The sequence below is a fragment of the Sardina pilchardus genome, chromosome 22, assembly GCF_963854185.1.
Source record: "Sardina pilchardus chromosome 22, fSarPil1.1, whole genome shotgun sequence".
NCBI lineage: Eukaryota > Metazoa > Chordata > Actinopteri > Clupeiformes > Clupeidae > Sardina > Sardina pilchardus.
The window spans coordinates 7,267,338-7,283,427 of NC_085015.1; the positions used below are offsets into that span (position 1 = coordinate 7,267,338).

At 43.8% G+C, this 16,090-nt stretch overlaps 1 protein-coding gene across 1 annotated transcript; it reads right to left on the minus strand.

The window, feature by feature from the left end:
- Positions 1-164: 164 nt before the first annotated feature.
- On the minus strand, positions 165-8,100 carry abi3b (ABI family, member 3b). The gene is made up of 5 exons (XM_062526168.1): positions 7,847-8,100; positions 6,450-6,617; positions 4,133-4,309; positions 2,201-2,280; positions 165-1,458 (listed from the first exon to the last, which is right to left on the minus strand). Exons 1-5 carry the CDS (start codon positions 7,976-7,978, stop codon positions 1,014-1,016), a joined length of 1,002 nt encoding a protein of 333 aa, XP_062382152.1. The 5' UTR covers positions 7,979-8,100; the 3' UTR covers positions 165-1,013.
- Positions 8,101-16,090: the final 7,990 nt, after the last annotated feature.

Here is a 16,090-nt window from a genome sequence, read left to right on the forward strand (position 1 = left end):
TGAAAAAAAAAAAAAAAAGCTAGAATGCACTGCAACGATTATGTCCCTCCCCCCCTCAAGTATTTGAATATTACTAGCTTTCTTACATGACCGTTGACATTAAAGATGACGTTAGGCAATTCTTGGAGCCTGTGTGAATGAAAGAAGGGTTTGTATAACTCGTATGAAGACACATGCACATTTATTAGCTTTTTAGAAGGTACTATCAGTTGAAACATGCATACTTTATTCTGCCACAGTTCTCTCAGTTATACATGATTTATTATGACTTCTATGAGGTGACAGGTAGGTGCCTAAGCAATGCTTAGCAATAGTTGTAAAAAAAAGTTGAAAACAAACAGGCAAAAACAAATAAAACATACTTACAGACCCACACATCACTACCAATACAATACACAGCTAACCCCATATGTCAAATAGTACTCTAGTTTCCTGAGTGATAGCTTAAAAATATATATATCCCGAAACTAATAGTATAAATTTGTAACAGATAAATGTAGCTGACCAACAAAACGTATTGGTGATACGACATCACGTCCTGTTAAGGTGAAGATTCCAAATGAGGTGTTCTACGTTCTAATTCTAAAATGCCCCTATAACCTTTGAAAAGTGTTCCTGTCCAATATGCCTGAGAGGACATATTTCTGCTGAAATTAAATGATTATGAAAGTCACTGGTTCATGTGAAGCTGATGCAGCCCCAAAGTTAGGCCGCTCCATGCGTACCCTGCAAATGTTTTACCAAATGCTAAACACGTTAATAAAATGACAATGCCCTTAGTAGCGCAGCCAGCGATAGCGCAGGAAGTCACATTTGTTTATAATTATGTTGATGTTATCTTGAATTTCTGAAATTTCAGAGGTGGATAAACAGCTTTTACTTGCGTTTAGCCTCCATTACATCCCTGGACATAGTAGCAGTTAGTTATACTTTAGTTATACTTTGTTTTCATGTTTTCATCTCTTCAGCTGTGTGTGGCTGTGTCTTCCTGCACGTGAATTTGAGTCTCTTGTCTACATTGGTGGAGGAGGAGGAGGAGGAGGTGGAGGAGGAATGCTGGATCCAGTCATCCCAGGGGGAGGTGGAGGCGGTGGGGGGAGGTTATTACCTGTGGAACCAAGAGGTGGTGGTGGTGGGGGTGGGGGTGGGGGGACAGAATTAGCTGTTGCACCAGGTGGTGGAGGAGGTGGTGGAGGAACACCTGTTGAACCGGGCGGTGGTGGAGGAGGAGGTGGAGGTGGAGGCACAGAGGTACCTGAACCCCCAGGTGGAGGAGGTGGTGGAGGAGGAACATTGCCCCCCATGCCCCCAGGAGGAGGAGGAGGAGGAGGAGGTGGAACACCAGAAGAGTTGGGGGGAGGAGGAGGAGGTGGGCACGAGGACCCAGGGGCTGGCGAGGAATCCTGGGGGCTCCAGGCCGGCACAGATGGAGGTGCTACAGCAATGCCAAAAGCAGCCCTGAGCAGAGGTACCAAGAGCATTATTAGTACACACACACACACACACACACACACACACACACAGCCCTAGGCAGAGGTGACAAGAGCATTATTATTGCACACACACACACACACACACACACACACAGCCCTAGGCAGAGGTGGCAAGAGCATTATTATTGCACACACACACACACACACACACACACACACACACACAGCCCTAGGCAGAGGTGGCAAGAGCATTAGTAGAATACACACACACACACACACACACACACACACACACACACAAACACACACACACATAGGAGTAGATAGATATCTTCACAGTTATTGGACTTGTCGCCTGTCTGCTTATTTTAAACATACTGAGTGTTTTGAGTCCATGTTGAAACTGCACTGTAAATAACAATACATTGAAAAGAATTTAATAGATAGATAGATAGATAGATAGATGGATGGATAGACAGATACAGTAGATAGATATAGATGTGTGTATTGTAAAAAAAAACTATTGTAAAATATGTGCTCATTTGCAAATTAAACACTTAGGACATATACTGTATATATTTATATACAGTAAACCTACAGATAGATGTACACTAGTTTTGTCCCATTATTCAGGCAACACAAGTAGACATAGCAGCACACTCATTTTCATCTCCGGGTCAAGTCAACACGCCAACCCAAACACCGGGTCACAATCCCAAAACCAGAGACGAGAGAGACCGATCGTGATGGACTGGACCGAGCTGTACCTGTGAGCAGGGTCAATCTCAGGGGCTGGGCTGGGCTGCTCTGGTGCAGGTTCAGCTTTCTCCGGTGGCTTCCCTCCATCCTATGGGACAGACACGCAATGTGTTATCTTTTTTTTTTTTTAAGTATATTTTTTTGGCCTTTTTGCCTTTATTGTGACAGGACAGTGAAGAGTAGACAGGAAGCAAGCGGGAGAGAGAGATGGGGTGGGATCGGGATATGACCGCAGGCCGGATTCGAACCTGGGTCCCCGTGGGCACTCGGATCCGTACATGGTATGGACGCTGTAGCCTGCTGCGCCACAGCACCACCAACGCAATGTGTTATCTGACAAACAAATGACTCCACACTACCCAGGAGGGATTAGGCTGGCTATCTAGGCTGACCTGCCTGCCGGCCAATTTGGATTTTGCACGGCAACTCAGGCTGGAAAACATCACACATCTATCTCCTCTGTTCCCTGCCAGAACCGTTGGCTCCAATCTAGTTTACAAACTAGCTTATCCAAAAGATGCACCGAATCGTTGATCTGATCGGTTGAAAGATCATCCAAGTGTACGGAGTCATGATTTGAACGAAAGAGTACGCCTCTCGTGCAGTAGAAATAAAGCGCAAATGAAAGGCTGCGCAAATAATAAATAGTTCCTCAGAAGATTCAAGGTCATAAAGGCCCAAACGTTAACAAATAACGTTTAAAAAGAGTATGCAGCATCTCTCTCCCTTAACTAGGCTTTATATCTAGTGCGCCTTTGCACCTCTCTTGCAAGAGTCTGGAGTCAGGAGCTGGGATAAACATGTCTGGAGTCAGGAGCTGGGATAAACATGATGAAATTAGGAGTTAGTGGTGTTTTTAGTGCATGAGATGTCTAAGCCTCCTGCTGTTGTTGAGAAAGAGAAGGAGAGTTGGGACAGAGGGCAGGTAGTAAAGGCCTCTAAGATGAGTCTTCCCTTGAATCTTCTGAGGAACTGTTTGTTATTTGAAAACAAATAACTTCATACTACAAATGCACTAAGCACGCACTACTACTGTATGCACTGGCTTGTACATGGATATATTGATTAATTGAAAACAAATAACTTCAAATAACTTCACACTACAAATGCACTAAGCATGAACTATGTGCTGGCTTACGCATGGATACATTCATTGCTGACATTCAGCTCAAACAATAGAGTTAATGATTATTTGACGGAATTTCAGGAATGGTTGGATCACAAGGTGTTCAAATGGATCTTTGAGCAGATGTAGGCTACCTCTGTGTGTAAATTATCGATAATTCTACAGTTAGTGAGAGTGTGAAAGTTGTTAAAGGAGAAGGCTGAGAGCAGATGTTATAAGAAAATTCAATGCAAGCAGACAGAGGCAGGTTTAAAGACTGAAAACATGGTAAGACACAATGGTACGAGCACTTTGAGATCATTTATTTGATGTAAAGCGCAATATAAATCAAATGCATTATTATTATTATTATTACGAGCTTGGAGGCCAGTATGACGCACTGCTTCAGGCGGCAGCCGACTGACCTCCCGTGCTGCAGTCTTCCCTCTGCGTTTAAGGCGTAGCCCTTTCTTGATTGTGCCCAGAGGAAAGGACTTGTACAGTAATTTCCCGCATATAAGCCGCATTGTGTTTAAGCCGCAGGACAGTGTTTTATGCAAGTTAAAAGAAACAAAACCATATTAACTGCCCACCTGTATTAACCTCATAGCTGAAGAAATTTAGCAAAATCAATGTATAAGCCGCGGCTAATAGTCAGGAAATTACGGGTAATCAAATTATTAATTGTCGTCATGTCAAAGGTCACAATGGCAGTTGGTTGACGAGGTTCGGCGTGATCAAAGGCTGATTAAAACAAATGATGAAATATTTCTACGACTGTACATAGAGATGAAACGGTCAGTGCTCCGACGCTGGCCAGCTCCCTGACCCTTACCCATAATCCGTGACCCAGAGAATCCAGGATGGTGTAGGATATTGGGGTGCGTTTGTACTCGGGCACCACCACAGGGGACTTGGGGGGGACTATTTTTTTGGCGCGAGGCACTTTGTTCTCCACGGTGAGACGGCCGATCTCCCGCCGGGCCACCTTCTCCTTATGCATGCCAACCTCCTGGGAAGAGGACAAGTGATCCTTTAGTATACATACTTAACAAATAACAAACAAATCTCTTTTTAAAAGAACATTACTTCATGTAACGTGTAATTATTAAGTTATGTAATACTCAACATTATGTCTGTCTGGGCTTAAATTTTGCGTCTCATACATTCAAGAAAATAAATGAGAAATTGGGATGAAATGGATTTAAGCCTCGTCTGGCTAGCGCCTACCACTTCTCAAATGAGATGTGGTCTGGCAACCAAACGTTCATTTTTTTGTATTTGAAAAAAATGTCCGTTCAATGGGCACCACAGATGTCTATCAAATGCGCATAGCTCATCATTGTCTTGCTTTCCCCCCTGTTCTGTGATTGGTCCCCTATCTCATGCAAAAATTAGGGCGGCAGTTTCCAGGCTGCCTTAGCAGCGTGAATGGAATCGCATGCAAAAATTAGGGCGGTAGTTTCCAGGCTGCCTTAGCAGCGTGAATGGAATCGCACGCAAGGCAGCATGGGAACACCCAGGCTACAATAAGCCAAAAATCCTGAGGGATTTCATGAGGGACATATCTTGTTTGTGTGGGTGGTGTTGATGGTCACCTGATTGAGGATGTAGATGCATAATATATCGTGTTGTTTGTGTGGGTGGTGTTGACGGTCACCTGATTGAGGATGTAGATGCATAATATATATCGTGTTGTTTGTGTGGGTGGTGTTGACGGTCACCTGATTGAGGATGTAGATGCATAATATATCGTGTTGTTTGTGTGGGTGGTGTTGACGGTCACCTGATTGAGGATGTAGACGCATAATATATCGTGTTGTTTGTGTGGGTGGTGTTGACGGTCACCTGATTGAGGATGTAGATGCATAATATATCGTGTTGTTTGTGCGGGTGGTGTTGACGGTCACCTGATTGAGGATGTAGATGCATAATATATCGTGTTGTTTGTGCGGGTGGTGTTGACGGTCACCTGATTGAGGATGTAGATGCATAATATATCGTGTTGTTTGTGTGGGTGGTGTTGACGGTCACCTGGTTGAGGATGTATATGCATAATATATCGTGTTGTTTGTGTGGGTGGTGTTGACGGTCACCTGATTGAGGATGTAGATGCATAATATATCGTGTTGTTTGTGTGGGTGGTGTTGAGCTGTAGACGCATAATATATCGTGTTGTTTGTGTGGGTGGTGTTGACGGTCACCTGATTGAGGATGTAGACGCATAATATATCGTGTTGTTTGTGTGGGTGGTGTTGACGGTCACCTGATTGAGGATGTAGACGCATAATATATCGTGTTGTTTGTGTGGGTGGTGTTGACGGTCACCTGATTGAGGATGTGTAGACACATAATATATCGTGTTGTTTGTGCGGGTGGTGTTGACGGTCACCTGGTTGAGGATGTAGATGCATAATATATCGTGTTGTTTGTGTGGGTGGTGTTGAGCTGTAGACGCATAATATATCGTGTTGTTTGTGTGGGTGGTGTTGACGGTCACCTGATTCAGGATGTACGTAGACGCATAATATATCGTGTTGTTTGTGCGGGTGGTGTTGACGGTCACCTGGTTGAGAATGTAGACGCATAATATATCGTGTTGTTTGTGCGGGTGGTGTAGACGCATAATATATCGTGTTGTTTGTGTGGGTGGTGTTGACGGTCACCTGATTGAGGATGTAGACGCATAATATATCGTGTTGTTTGTGTGGGTGGTGTTGATGCATAATATATCGTGTTGTTTGTGTGGGTGGTGTTGCCGGTCACCTGATTGAGGATGTAGACGCATAATATATCGTGTTGTTTGTGTGGGTGGTGTTGATGCATAATATATCGTGTTGTTTGTGTAGGTGGTGTTGATGGTCACCTGATTGAGGATGTAGATGCATAATATATCGTGTTGTTTGTGTGGGTGGTGTTGACGGTCACCTGATTGAGGATGTAGATGCATAATATATCGTGTTGTTTGTGCGGGTGGTGTTGACGGTCACCTGATTGAGGATGTAGATGCATAATATATCGTGTTGTTTGTGTGGGTGGTGTTGACGGTCACCTGGTTGAGGATGTAGATGCATAATATATCGTGTTGTTTGTGTGGGGGGTGTTGACGCATAATATATCGTGTTGTTTGTGTGGGTGGTGTTGACGGTCACCTGGTTGAGGATGTAGATGCAGGACTCCATCTTGGTGAGCTGTGAGGTCTGCGAGTCCAGGAGGCGGAGCACGCTGCTGGCCAGGCGGTTGATCTGGTAGGAGACGCTGGCCAGCGCCTGGTTGGCGTACGCCTTGGACTCCTCCACCGCTCGATCCGTGTCCTCCCCCTGGGCACGGCAAACCAGAGACGAGCGTTTCAACAGAGAGGTCAAGAAAACTAAAGAGGAGATAACACTGCCATTACTACACAGAGGCACTGGAACCACTGAGCCACTGCCTTTGGACAGACCTGACCATTTCAGGTCTTGGAAGTAGTAGTCTACACAGCCAGTCAATTGGACAGCGGAGCGACTGAGGAGCACATGTCATTCTATGCTCTTGCTGGTGACGGCGTGTAGTTTTGTGTCTGGGCGGTATATGCACCTGAGAAAGGAAACCACTACTAGCCTCTTACATAGTGCTCTTCTTTTATTCATCAGCTGTCACCTCTCTATATGGATTATACTGTATCTCTGATTTAGACTCACACAGCCATATTGTAGGCCTATGTTTCAATAGAAACACGTCTGGCCTAACTGTGCGTACTGTAAATCTGTTTTTAGTATGGCCTATTCACATTCTAAGAGAACATGACACGAGCGTAGGCTACAATTGCACAATTAGACGCCTTTGGGTGTGACCTTGCAGTAATCCTCCAGGGGCAAGAGTTTTGTCACCTGATATCTGTGCTACCAGTATGATTTGAAAACGTTGAAAAACTTTAGAAGAAAAGCAGTGCAGAAAAATGAAAGCATCCCACAAATGTCTTTTTTTGGGGGGGAGAGTTTGAGATGAGACAAGGGAGATAAACAAGTCGAGATTAGTTCCCCTGTCAGAGCTCAGCATACCAAGCTTCTCAGCTCCCCACACACACACGCACGCACACACACACACAGACCCTGTTCAGGCTTGTTCTCTCTCTCTCTCTCTCTCTCTCTCTCTCTCTCTCTCTCTCTCTCTAACACACAAACACACACACACACACACACACACACATAGCCAGAGTGAGCAAAAAAAAAAGGCCTACTCACGAAGAGGTGTGTCTCTGAGACCAGACCCTATAGTATGCTTCAGAATATTTCGATATGAATTGTAATACATATTTGATTTGTTTTCATTTATTTTTTTAACATTTTTATCATAGGCTACATATTATCTTAATCAATTTCTCCAACTTATATGTTCGAAAGTGTTGCGGTGTTACGTAGCCTATGTGCGGACCAATACGAGCAAGAAGCCAGCGGCAAGTGCAGGAAGGTGGTAACTTCATGCAGGATGAGGTTGTTTACGGACTTAATAAGCTTTTTGAAACAAAATAATTTCAGGAAAGTATTGCAATGACACAGCCTTGGCCTACCTTATTGTAATTATTCTCGCAGTATTCGGCCACTTTATAGAGATTCTCATAATTGTCGAGAAGAGCCTTCCGGGCAGCTGGAGCCTCCTGAAAAATCTTGTTGATGTTTTCCAAACAATTCTCCTCCTTCATTTTGGCAGTTTATTTGTTCCAAACTCGATTAGAGTCTCGTTTCAGCGATTAGTTTCTCCACTGAGGGTAAACAACATCTGGCTAACTGCGGAGACTTCGCAAACTGTCGTCCATTCAAGTCAGCCAGGAGGAAAGCGCTTGAGAAATGCGCTTGAAACAAGTGTCGACATGAAGTTAAGCCCTCCTGCGCCAATTAACCGGTATAGTAAAGTTGCCCTCCCCCTTCATCCAAAATGTACACATTTAAATCAGATACAGCATATGGGTTTCGATTATATGAACAATACGGTTCTCTTTTTTGGAGAAGGTGTTATAAAGTTTGGCTGTGGTTAATCAGATGGGTCATGTCAGAGATTGCAGATGCTTGTAGTACCACCTGCTACCCATACGAGGGCGAACTGATACAAGCAATTTCCAAACATGCATAGTTTACCTCAGAGGAGACCCTTTGGCGGTAATTATTAAACAACTAATCAATTATAAGAACATGCTTCAATCCTACTATGGCAAAATGTGAATTGACAGTCCCTTAATAGGCTGATATCAATATATTCAAGTTTGGCTATAGCCTACTTCATATGGCCTAGTGTTCAAAATCAACTAAGGGTGTATGGAAGGACATTACAACCCACACCTGGAGTTACATAAGAAAAATAATACTTTGAATAACCTTAATAGGATTAGAACTCGAAAAATGAAGAAAGTGTAAAGTTAGCATATAAGTTAACCTTAACTCTTCACGCACTTGAAAACAGACAGGTTCATCTTTGCCCTGCACACATCTCCACAAAGGTTTATGACTCTGTTGTTCACTGCTGATAATTTATTAACGCCTGTTTATTATGGTCCAATTAATAGTCCCTCATAAAATGCAATATGCTCACATCAGTCACCAATCAATGGCAATCATAGTAATTTAATCATCACAGAACAGTTTTGTGTGTGATCACATCACATCTTTATCAGTCTCTGCACTTGAGACATCTGTCAGCAATCGTTTATCAGATAATAGCTAATTGCTCTATTAGACCTTGAGTAAAACGCGTGGAAGTCTTCAGCTGCTGTGGTTAAAGTCTGAGACTGGTTATCGCTCATCTCTGTCTGGCCCAGCATGGCGCTGATAAGCGCTACTTGTAGCTTAGGGAAGTGAAATGCAAACAGATTTGGGCGACTCTCAATCTGAGAACCAAAGGGGCGTAAGTGACATTTTGGTCAAAATTGAGTTATATACTGTATATCACCTGAAAGCTCTTGATGAGCCCTCTTAGCTGACACAATTATAGACGTAAAATATTTATAAATATATAGTTATTGAACAAAAACCAAAGGTCTTTAACTGTGAACATAGAGAATTAGTTAGATTTGTTTTGGCTCTCCTGTAAAGTTGGTGAAATGTCACTTACGCCCCTTTGGTTCTCAGCCCTCGCTTGAAAGTAGGCTACAGCTCGGGAAAAAATGAGAGACCACTGCACAATTTTCTGATTGTCATCTTACGTCCGCTGAGTGACATTCGAATGCATGAGTTGAAGGTCATATTCAAATTTGCAGTGGTCTCTTAATTTTGAATATGACCGTCAACTCATTCGAATGTCACTCAGCCTCCCGTAAAGGAAGGCATTAGAAAAAATGGTCTCTTCATATTTTTTTTCAGAGCTGTGTATAGCCTACAGTATATGTTTGTTGGTCTTTTTGCCTTCACTGAGGAGACAAGAAAGCAATTGGGAGAGAGAGGTGGTCATGTGATTATTGAAGCGACACAGCAGCAGCATCAACATACAGTATGTAAAGCTACTTAATTGCCCAAACTATGCCCACTTAATTGCAGTGCAAAAACGTAAAACCTGAGAATAAGTACAAATGAGAACGCATGGGCATGCATGGCAACTTCTGTCTGTTGAAGTTATATCCAAATATCCAACCCCTGACTGAGAAGCTCTCCATTGGGACAGTGTACATATGCTGTCTCATTTTGACATTGACTAATGACTTTCATTTTGATTCCATTCTCTCTCTCTTTCTGTGTGTGTGTGTGTGTGTGTGTGTGTGTGTGTGTGTGTGTGTGTGTGTGTGTGTGTGCGTACGTGCGTACGTGCGTGCATGTGCGTGTATGTGTGCGTGTGCGTGTGCGTGTGCGTGTGTGTGTGTGTGTGTGCGTGTGCGTGTGCGTGCATGTCTGTGTATGTGAATGCTTACCCATTGTGAAATATTCAAAAACAGGATGGGCCTAACATCATCAGTCCACACTAGCTTAATACTAATGTGCCGTCTTAATACTTGCTAAAAGGAAACAGAACAAAACAGAAACACTGTTTTTTTTAAGAAATAATAATAATAGTAAAAAAAAGGATCTATTATCATCTTTGTTTTGCTTTTTATCTGTCAGTTTATTCCTGTAGGCCTATTGGCAATTTGATTGGCAGGAGCTTTGTACTCTTTTAGCTCTGGTTGGCTCTCTAAAGTAAAATGAGGAAGTCTCTACATGTTAACAGTGACTTGTTATGCAAAACGCCGTGTTGTTATAAAAGTATTACCAAATGCTTGAGAAAAATGGAAATGTTAACTATGTGGACCCAGTAAATTGAAGACTGCAGATGCGTGTGTGCGTGTGTGTCTTTACCTGCATTCACTCAGACTTATACACACACACACACGCACTCACACGCACGCATACACAGGCATACACACACACAAACTACCGCACACACACACACACGCACGCAAAATCACACTCACAGTATGCAATTTGCAGCTGCATTCTGTGTTAGTCCTCGACCAGAATGCGTGCACAGACTACTTGACAGGTGCCCAGACTACGTGGCAGGTGCCCAGAGTATGTGACAGGTGCCCAGACTACGTGACAGGTGTACAGTATGTGTGGCTCGGCGTTCTACTGAGTGATTAGCCATGCTGGCCAGAGCAACTCAACGTAGAAAAATCGTGCATGGAGGACTATCACAATGCCACACTTGCTTAACAGCAAACCTTTGGTCTTATTTCCTCAGAACAGCTAAAGGCCAACTCACTCATACACAGACATACATATCAGACAGCCCCCCCCCCACACACACACACACACACTAGGTAGAGACAGTGTAACTAACCGAGTCCACAGGGCGGAACGTTTTTGGGAGCATGCTGTTAGCTGATAGGTCACGTACAAGCAGAGACATGAAGCACTGTAATTTCCCAACTATATTAGCCACAGCTTATACATTCATTTTTGAAAATTTCTTCAGCTATGATGTGAATACAAAGCGGTATTTAATATGGTATTAATAAACCAATTATTATACTTTTGTTTCTTTTGACTGGCATAAAACACTGTCCTGCAACTTATACTGTACGCAATGCGGCTAATACACAGGAAATTACTGAAGCTGCCTGGCTGTTGGCTCCAATGAGACATGTTTATTGTCATCACTGATACTGGGATGCCAAACGGAACTTGATCTTTGGGTTCAGAATGTGCTGGTTTCTGGTCGAAGAGTCCTGAGGGTCAAAGAGAGGTGAATCCTTATCTACTGTTAGGCAAGCAAAAACAGATAGATGCACTTTGTTCAGCTTGGAAGACTGCGTTTTTATAACTCATAATGGTCTGCATCCTTGGTACTTTTTTAATCGCAGTTATTAATAGTAGCTGCGGACTTTACTCAAGACTTCGGATTGGTATCATAATCACGTGTACATCTTGCTGATTCTGAAAAAACAATGTACTGTACCTTAGATTTAGTAATTCATCTTGCAGATGGTTCTCCATTCAAAGTGGGATAGAGCTACCTACCGTAGATACAATGATGAGGTTCTACAAGGATCTGCAAGCATCTATGAGGTTATAGGAGGTGTAAAGAGATGAGCAGCACAATGCAAGTATCTTACACAGTACACGATTAGCATCGTGTATCTGCTCCATGGAAATCATTTATGTTACAACATTAACATGTGCAAACAGATATCTTTTCTGCGACTGCATGTGGGTGGCTCAATGGTGTTTTTTGCCCCCAACGGCACCTTCCAGGCAGCGCAGCCTAAAAGGCACTGCCTTTACCCTATTCCTAACCTTCCTAACCCCCTCAACCCTCATACTACCCCTAAACTGAGGGCAGCGCTGCCTGGAAGGCACCATTGAGGGCAAATAATACCAAAGACCCATGTGGGTGTGTGTTTTTTTTAATACCACTCTCATAACAGGTGCGAGTCGAACAGAAGGGTCAGTGGAAGGTGACGCTGACAGCAGCTGGAAGCATGATGAAATTCTCCTGAGCGAGTCAGAACTCAGAAGGGACTTAGCACTGTTTTAGCTCATGTGACGACTAAGGGCGTACAGTAGGCCTACTGTCATTTTCCAACTATTAGTTGCGGCTTATACATTGATTTTGCAAAATGTCTTCAGCCATAAGGTTAATACATGGAGGCAGTTAATATGTGGTATTAACATGGTTTTGTTTCTTTTAAGTTCCATAAAACACTGTCCTGTGGCTTATACACAATGCGAATAATACACAGGAAATGACTGTACTCACACTGCATGGGCACGGTTAACTTGTACCGTGCCAGAGTACGGTTCTCTTCTGTTCTTGGTCCGCACTCACACTGCATATGATCAAACTGCACCCAGGCACAGTTGAGCTGCTGTGCTCTAGTCTATAATCTTTGCATGGGCATAATCATAAGCCCAACTGTACCGTGTCCGAGTTCACCTCCTCAAGTGGGCATGGATAAGCATACCGTGCCCAGCAAGGGCGTAACTTTGGGTCTACCATTGAGGGGGTTATATTAACTGTGCGTGTGTGTGTGTGTGTGTGGGGGGGGGGGGGGGGGGGCTGGGGGGGTCATGACCCCTGTAACCCCCCCCGCAAATTACGCCTATGGTGCCCAGGTGCAGTATGGGGCGATCACACACTGGTCAAATGAAGCGGACTTTGGGGGTGAAACATACTCGGGTGCGGTACCGATGGCATGGTGTGAGTACGCCCTAAGCCTCCTGCTCTTACTGAGAAAGAGGAGGTGAGTTGGGACACAGGGTCAGATAGTAAGGGAATTCTGTTAGACGAAGATGATACTGTAGTTCCCTTTTTTTCCCACGTTAGTTCTGAGAAAGACCAGTGATGTCGAGAACAGACTGTAACTCATCTAAAGTGGCACATATATCTGGTAGCCATCCCTGAATGCATCAATCAGCTGCGAACAAATGCCTGAGGGACATACTATTTTTTATTAGTAATACAGTTGTCACTTTGTTTTTTTTAAAGAAGCATTTTCTCCAGAGTAATGCATACATCTGAAAACAAGCAAAATCAAGAGCAAGAAAGTACAATACATTTTCTATACAGTATGATGCACTGACGGGAAAGCATTTTGTTGTATCTGTGATAATGGCAATACAGATGTACAGTTGTAGTCTGTTCTATGAGCATTTTGCCATGCACGGTGCACAGTGGAGGAGTCACTATTGTATTCTCAGGTCAGGTGGTAAAACAGTGTCAGCTTGCCTCATCAAGATTCTTTGAATGGAAACCTTTGACCATGCATTTTCCACTTGAAAGTGAGTAATAAACTCTTCCAGACGTAGCTTTTCAATGTGTCAAAGTGCTGTCATCTCCTTCCCACTTCTGTTACCAATGTGTCAGAGTAGGCTACCAGTACCAGTGGCAACCGGTTTCAGCTCCCCCCCTTGCGAGCTTGGTCATTTTAACACTATACAAATCGAATGGATGCAAAATACGAGAACCTGAATAAGAAACCAGAGCAAGAACCACCACATTTTTTAAAAATATATATACTGTATTCCCGCTCTCTTCTGGTTGAATTCTAATAATGACAACACAAATTAAACAAATATGGTCATCACACCCTGGCTCTTAAACACTTTTGCAGTAGGCTAGGCCTACTGTACATCTAAAAAAAGAAAGAAAGAAAAAAAAAACCCCTAGGTTCAAGAATACCAAGTGTCGCCTTTAATTTAATTTTGCATCAATTTTGTTCATACCACCGCCCCATTCCTTGGCGTTTTCCTCCACCTCGCAGTCTTAACTCATCCGCATGACATAAGCCACACACACACACACACACACACACACACACACACACACACACACACACACACACACACACATAACTCATCCACATGACATAAGCCAGTCGGCGGTTTGAGTCTGGGCCTGGCGGCGGAGCGGAGTGAGTGACAGAGCTGGCGGCCCCGGAGCTGAGCGCCGCGGCGGTGAGACGCTGGCCGACTAGCGGCTGAGTAGTGGCCGAGTAGCGGCCGACTATAGCGGCTGCCAAGTGGAGCAGAGTGGAGCCGGCCGTGACAGATGTCGAATGGGGAGGCGAGCTAGTAATATGGCAGCCGCCTTTGTTTACTCCTAGAGCTGTACTTTTTTCCCTCCCGTGGAACAGATCGGGAGTTCGGGAGATGTTTGTGTGTGTGTGTGTGTGTGTGTGTGTGTGTGTGTGTGTTGCATTCATGTCTGCCTTCTGAAGAGATTTTTGTGTGTGTGTGTGTGTGTGTGTGTGTGTGTCTGTGTCTGTGTCTGTGTCTGTGTCTGTGTGTGTGAGAGGCTGAGGGTGAGTGAGCATGTGTGTGTGTGTGTGTGTGTGTGTGTACCTGTGTGTGTGTGTGTGTGTGTGTGCATGCATGCACATCTGCCTTCTGAAGAGTCTCCCTCTCTCTCTCTCTTTCTCTCTCTCTCTCTCCTCCTTCTGTTTTCCTCACAGGCCCTTCATATTGACTGCCCATAGCTCTCTGTGGATGTGATAGCATCTCGTTGATTATGGGAATGTTATGACAGGATTAGGCTTGTGTCAGGGCCACCATTGTTTCCTACACAATATACGTCCATGGCTATCAAAAACAGGAACCACCTGTCAAGTGTCTACATATTCTGTCAATAGTGAGATAGCAGCTCACTCCTTTAGGCCCAATCCACTCAGTGCACACCAGCCTATCTACTGTAGCTCTGTTACGGAATAACATGCACAAGTACAAAATTAAATGCACACAGTATGAAAGTTACATATTATTACATTATATTATATTATATTATATTATAATCTAATTATCTAATTAAATATAATATAATATAGCTTAATATAATATGATGTAACATAACATAATGTAACATAACGTAAATATAATATAATATAATATAATATAATATATATTTCATAATATTTCTGAAGTACACCAAAATGGCAGTATAGATGTTATAAGCCTGAAATATGCAGTGAATGTAATGAATGGATGATATTGGATGAAGATCCCACTGCGGATCGAAACGTTGCCTTTTATATAGTTAATAAAGTGTATTTTTAGAGCCTACCCAGTGTGCGGACCAATCCATTCCATTGATATTGGATGAAGTACATGCAGAAGTGTGGTTTCTAAGCATGACTCTACACTGTGGTCAGGGCTGGAGACACAGTAAGTGCTGATGCACCAGAGCACTATGTGCTTCTTGGGTGAACCTGTTTCTGCTTGACATTTCAAGGATTTCATTGTCTCCAAACTACACACACACACACACACACACATACACACACACACTACACACACACACACACACACACACACACACACACACACACACACACACACACACACACACACACACACACACTACGCACACACACACACACACACTACGCACACACACACACACACACACACTACACACACACACACTACGCACACACACACACACACACACACACACACACACACACACACACACACACACAGCATCGACCGCTTTGGCTCCAGTGCACTGCAGCTGCCCTGCGCTGCATGTTGCTTTATCTGGTGAGATTGGATGTGCTGGAGCAATCAGAATGTGTTCACACTCCACAGACTTCCATTACAGCCAGCGAATTAAATTGCAGAGTTAAAGTCCTCTCATCTCAGAGTCCAGGCCACAATGTTGCTTGTGGTTGTCTCTACCTTTGTGCTGTGCGTGTGTGTGTGTGTGTGTGCGTGTGCGTGTGCGTGTGCGTGTGTGTGTTTGTGTGTGTGTGTGTGTGTGTACTGTATGTGCGTGCGTGCGTGTGTGTGTGTGCGTGTGTGTGTGTGTGTGCGTGTGCGTGTGCGTGTGTGTGTGTTTTAAGTCTCAGGCTACA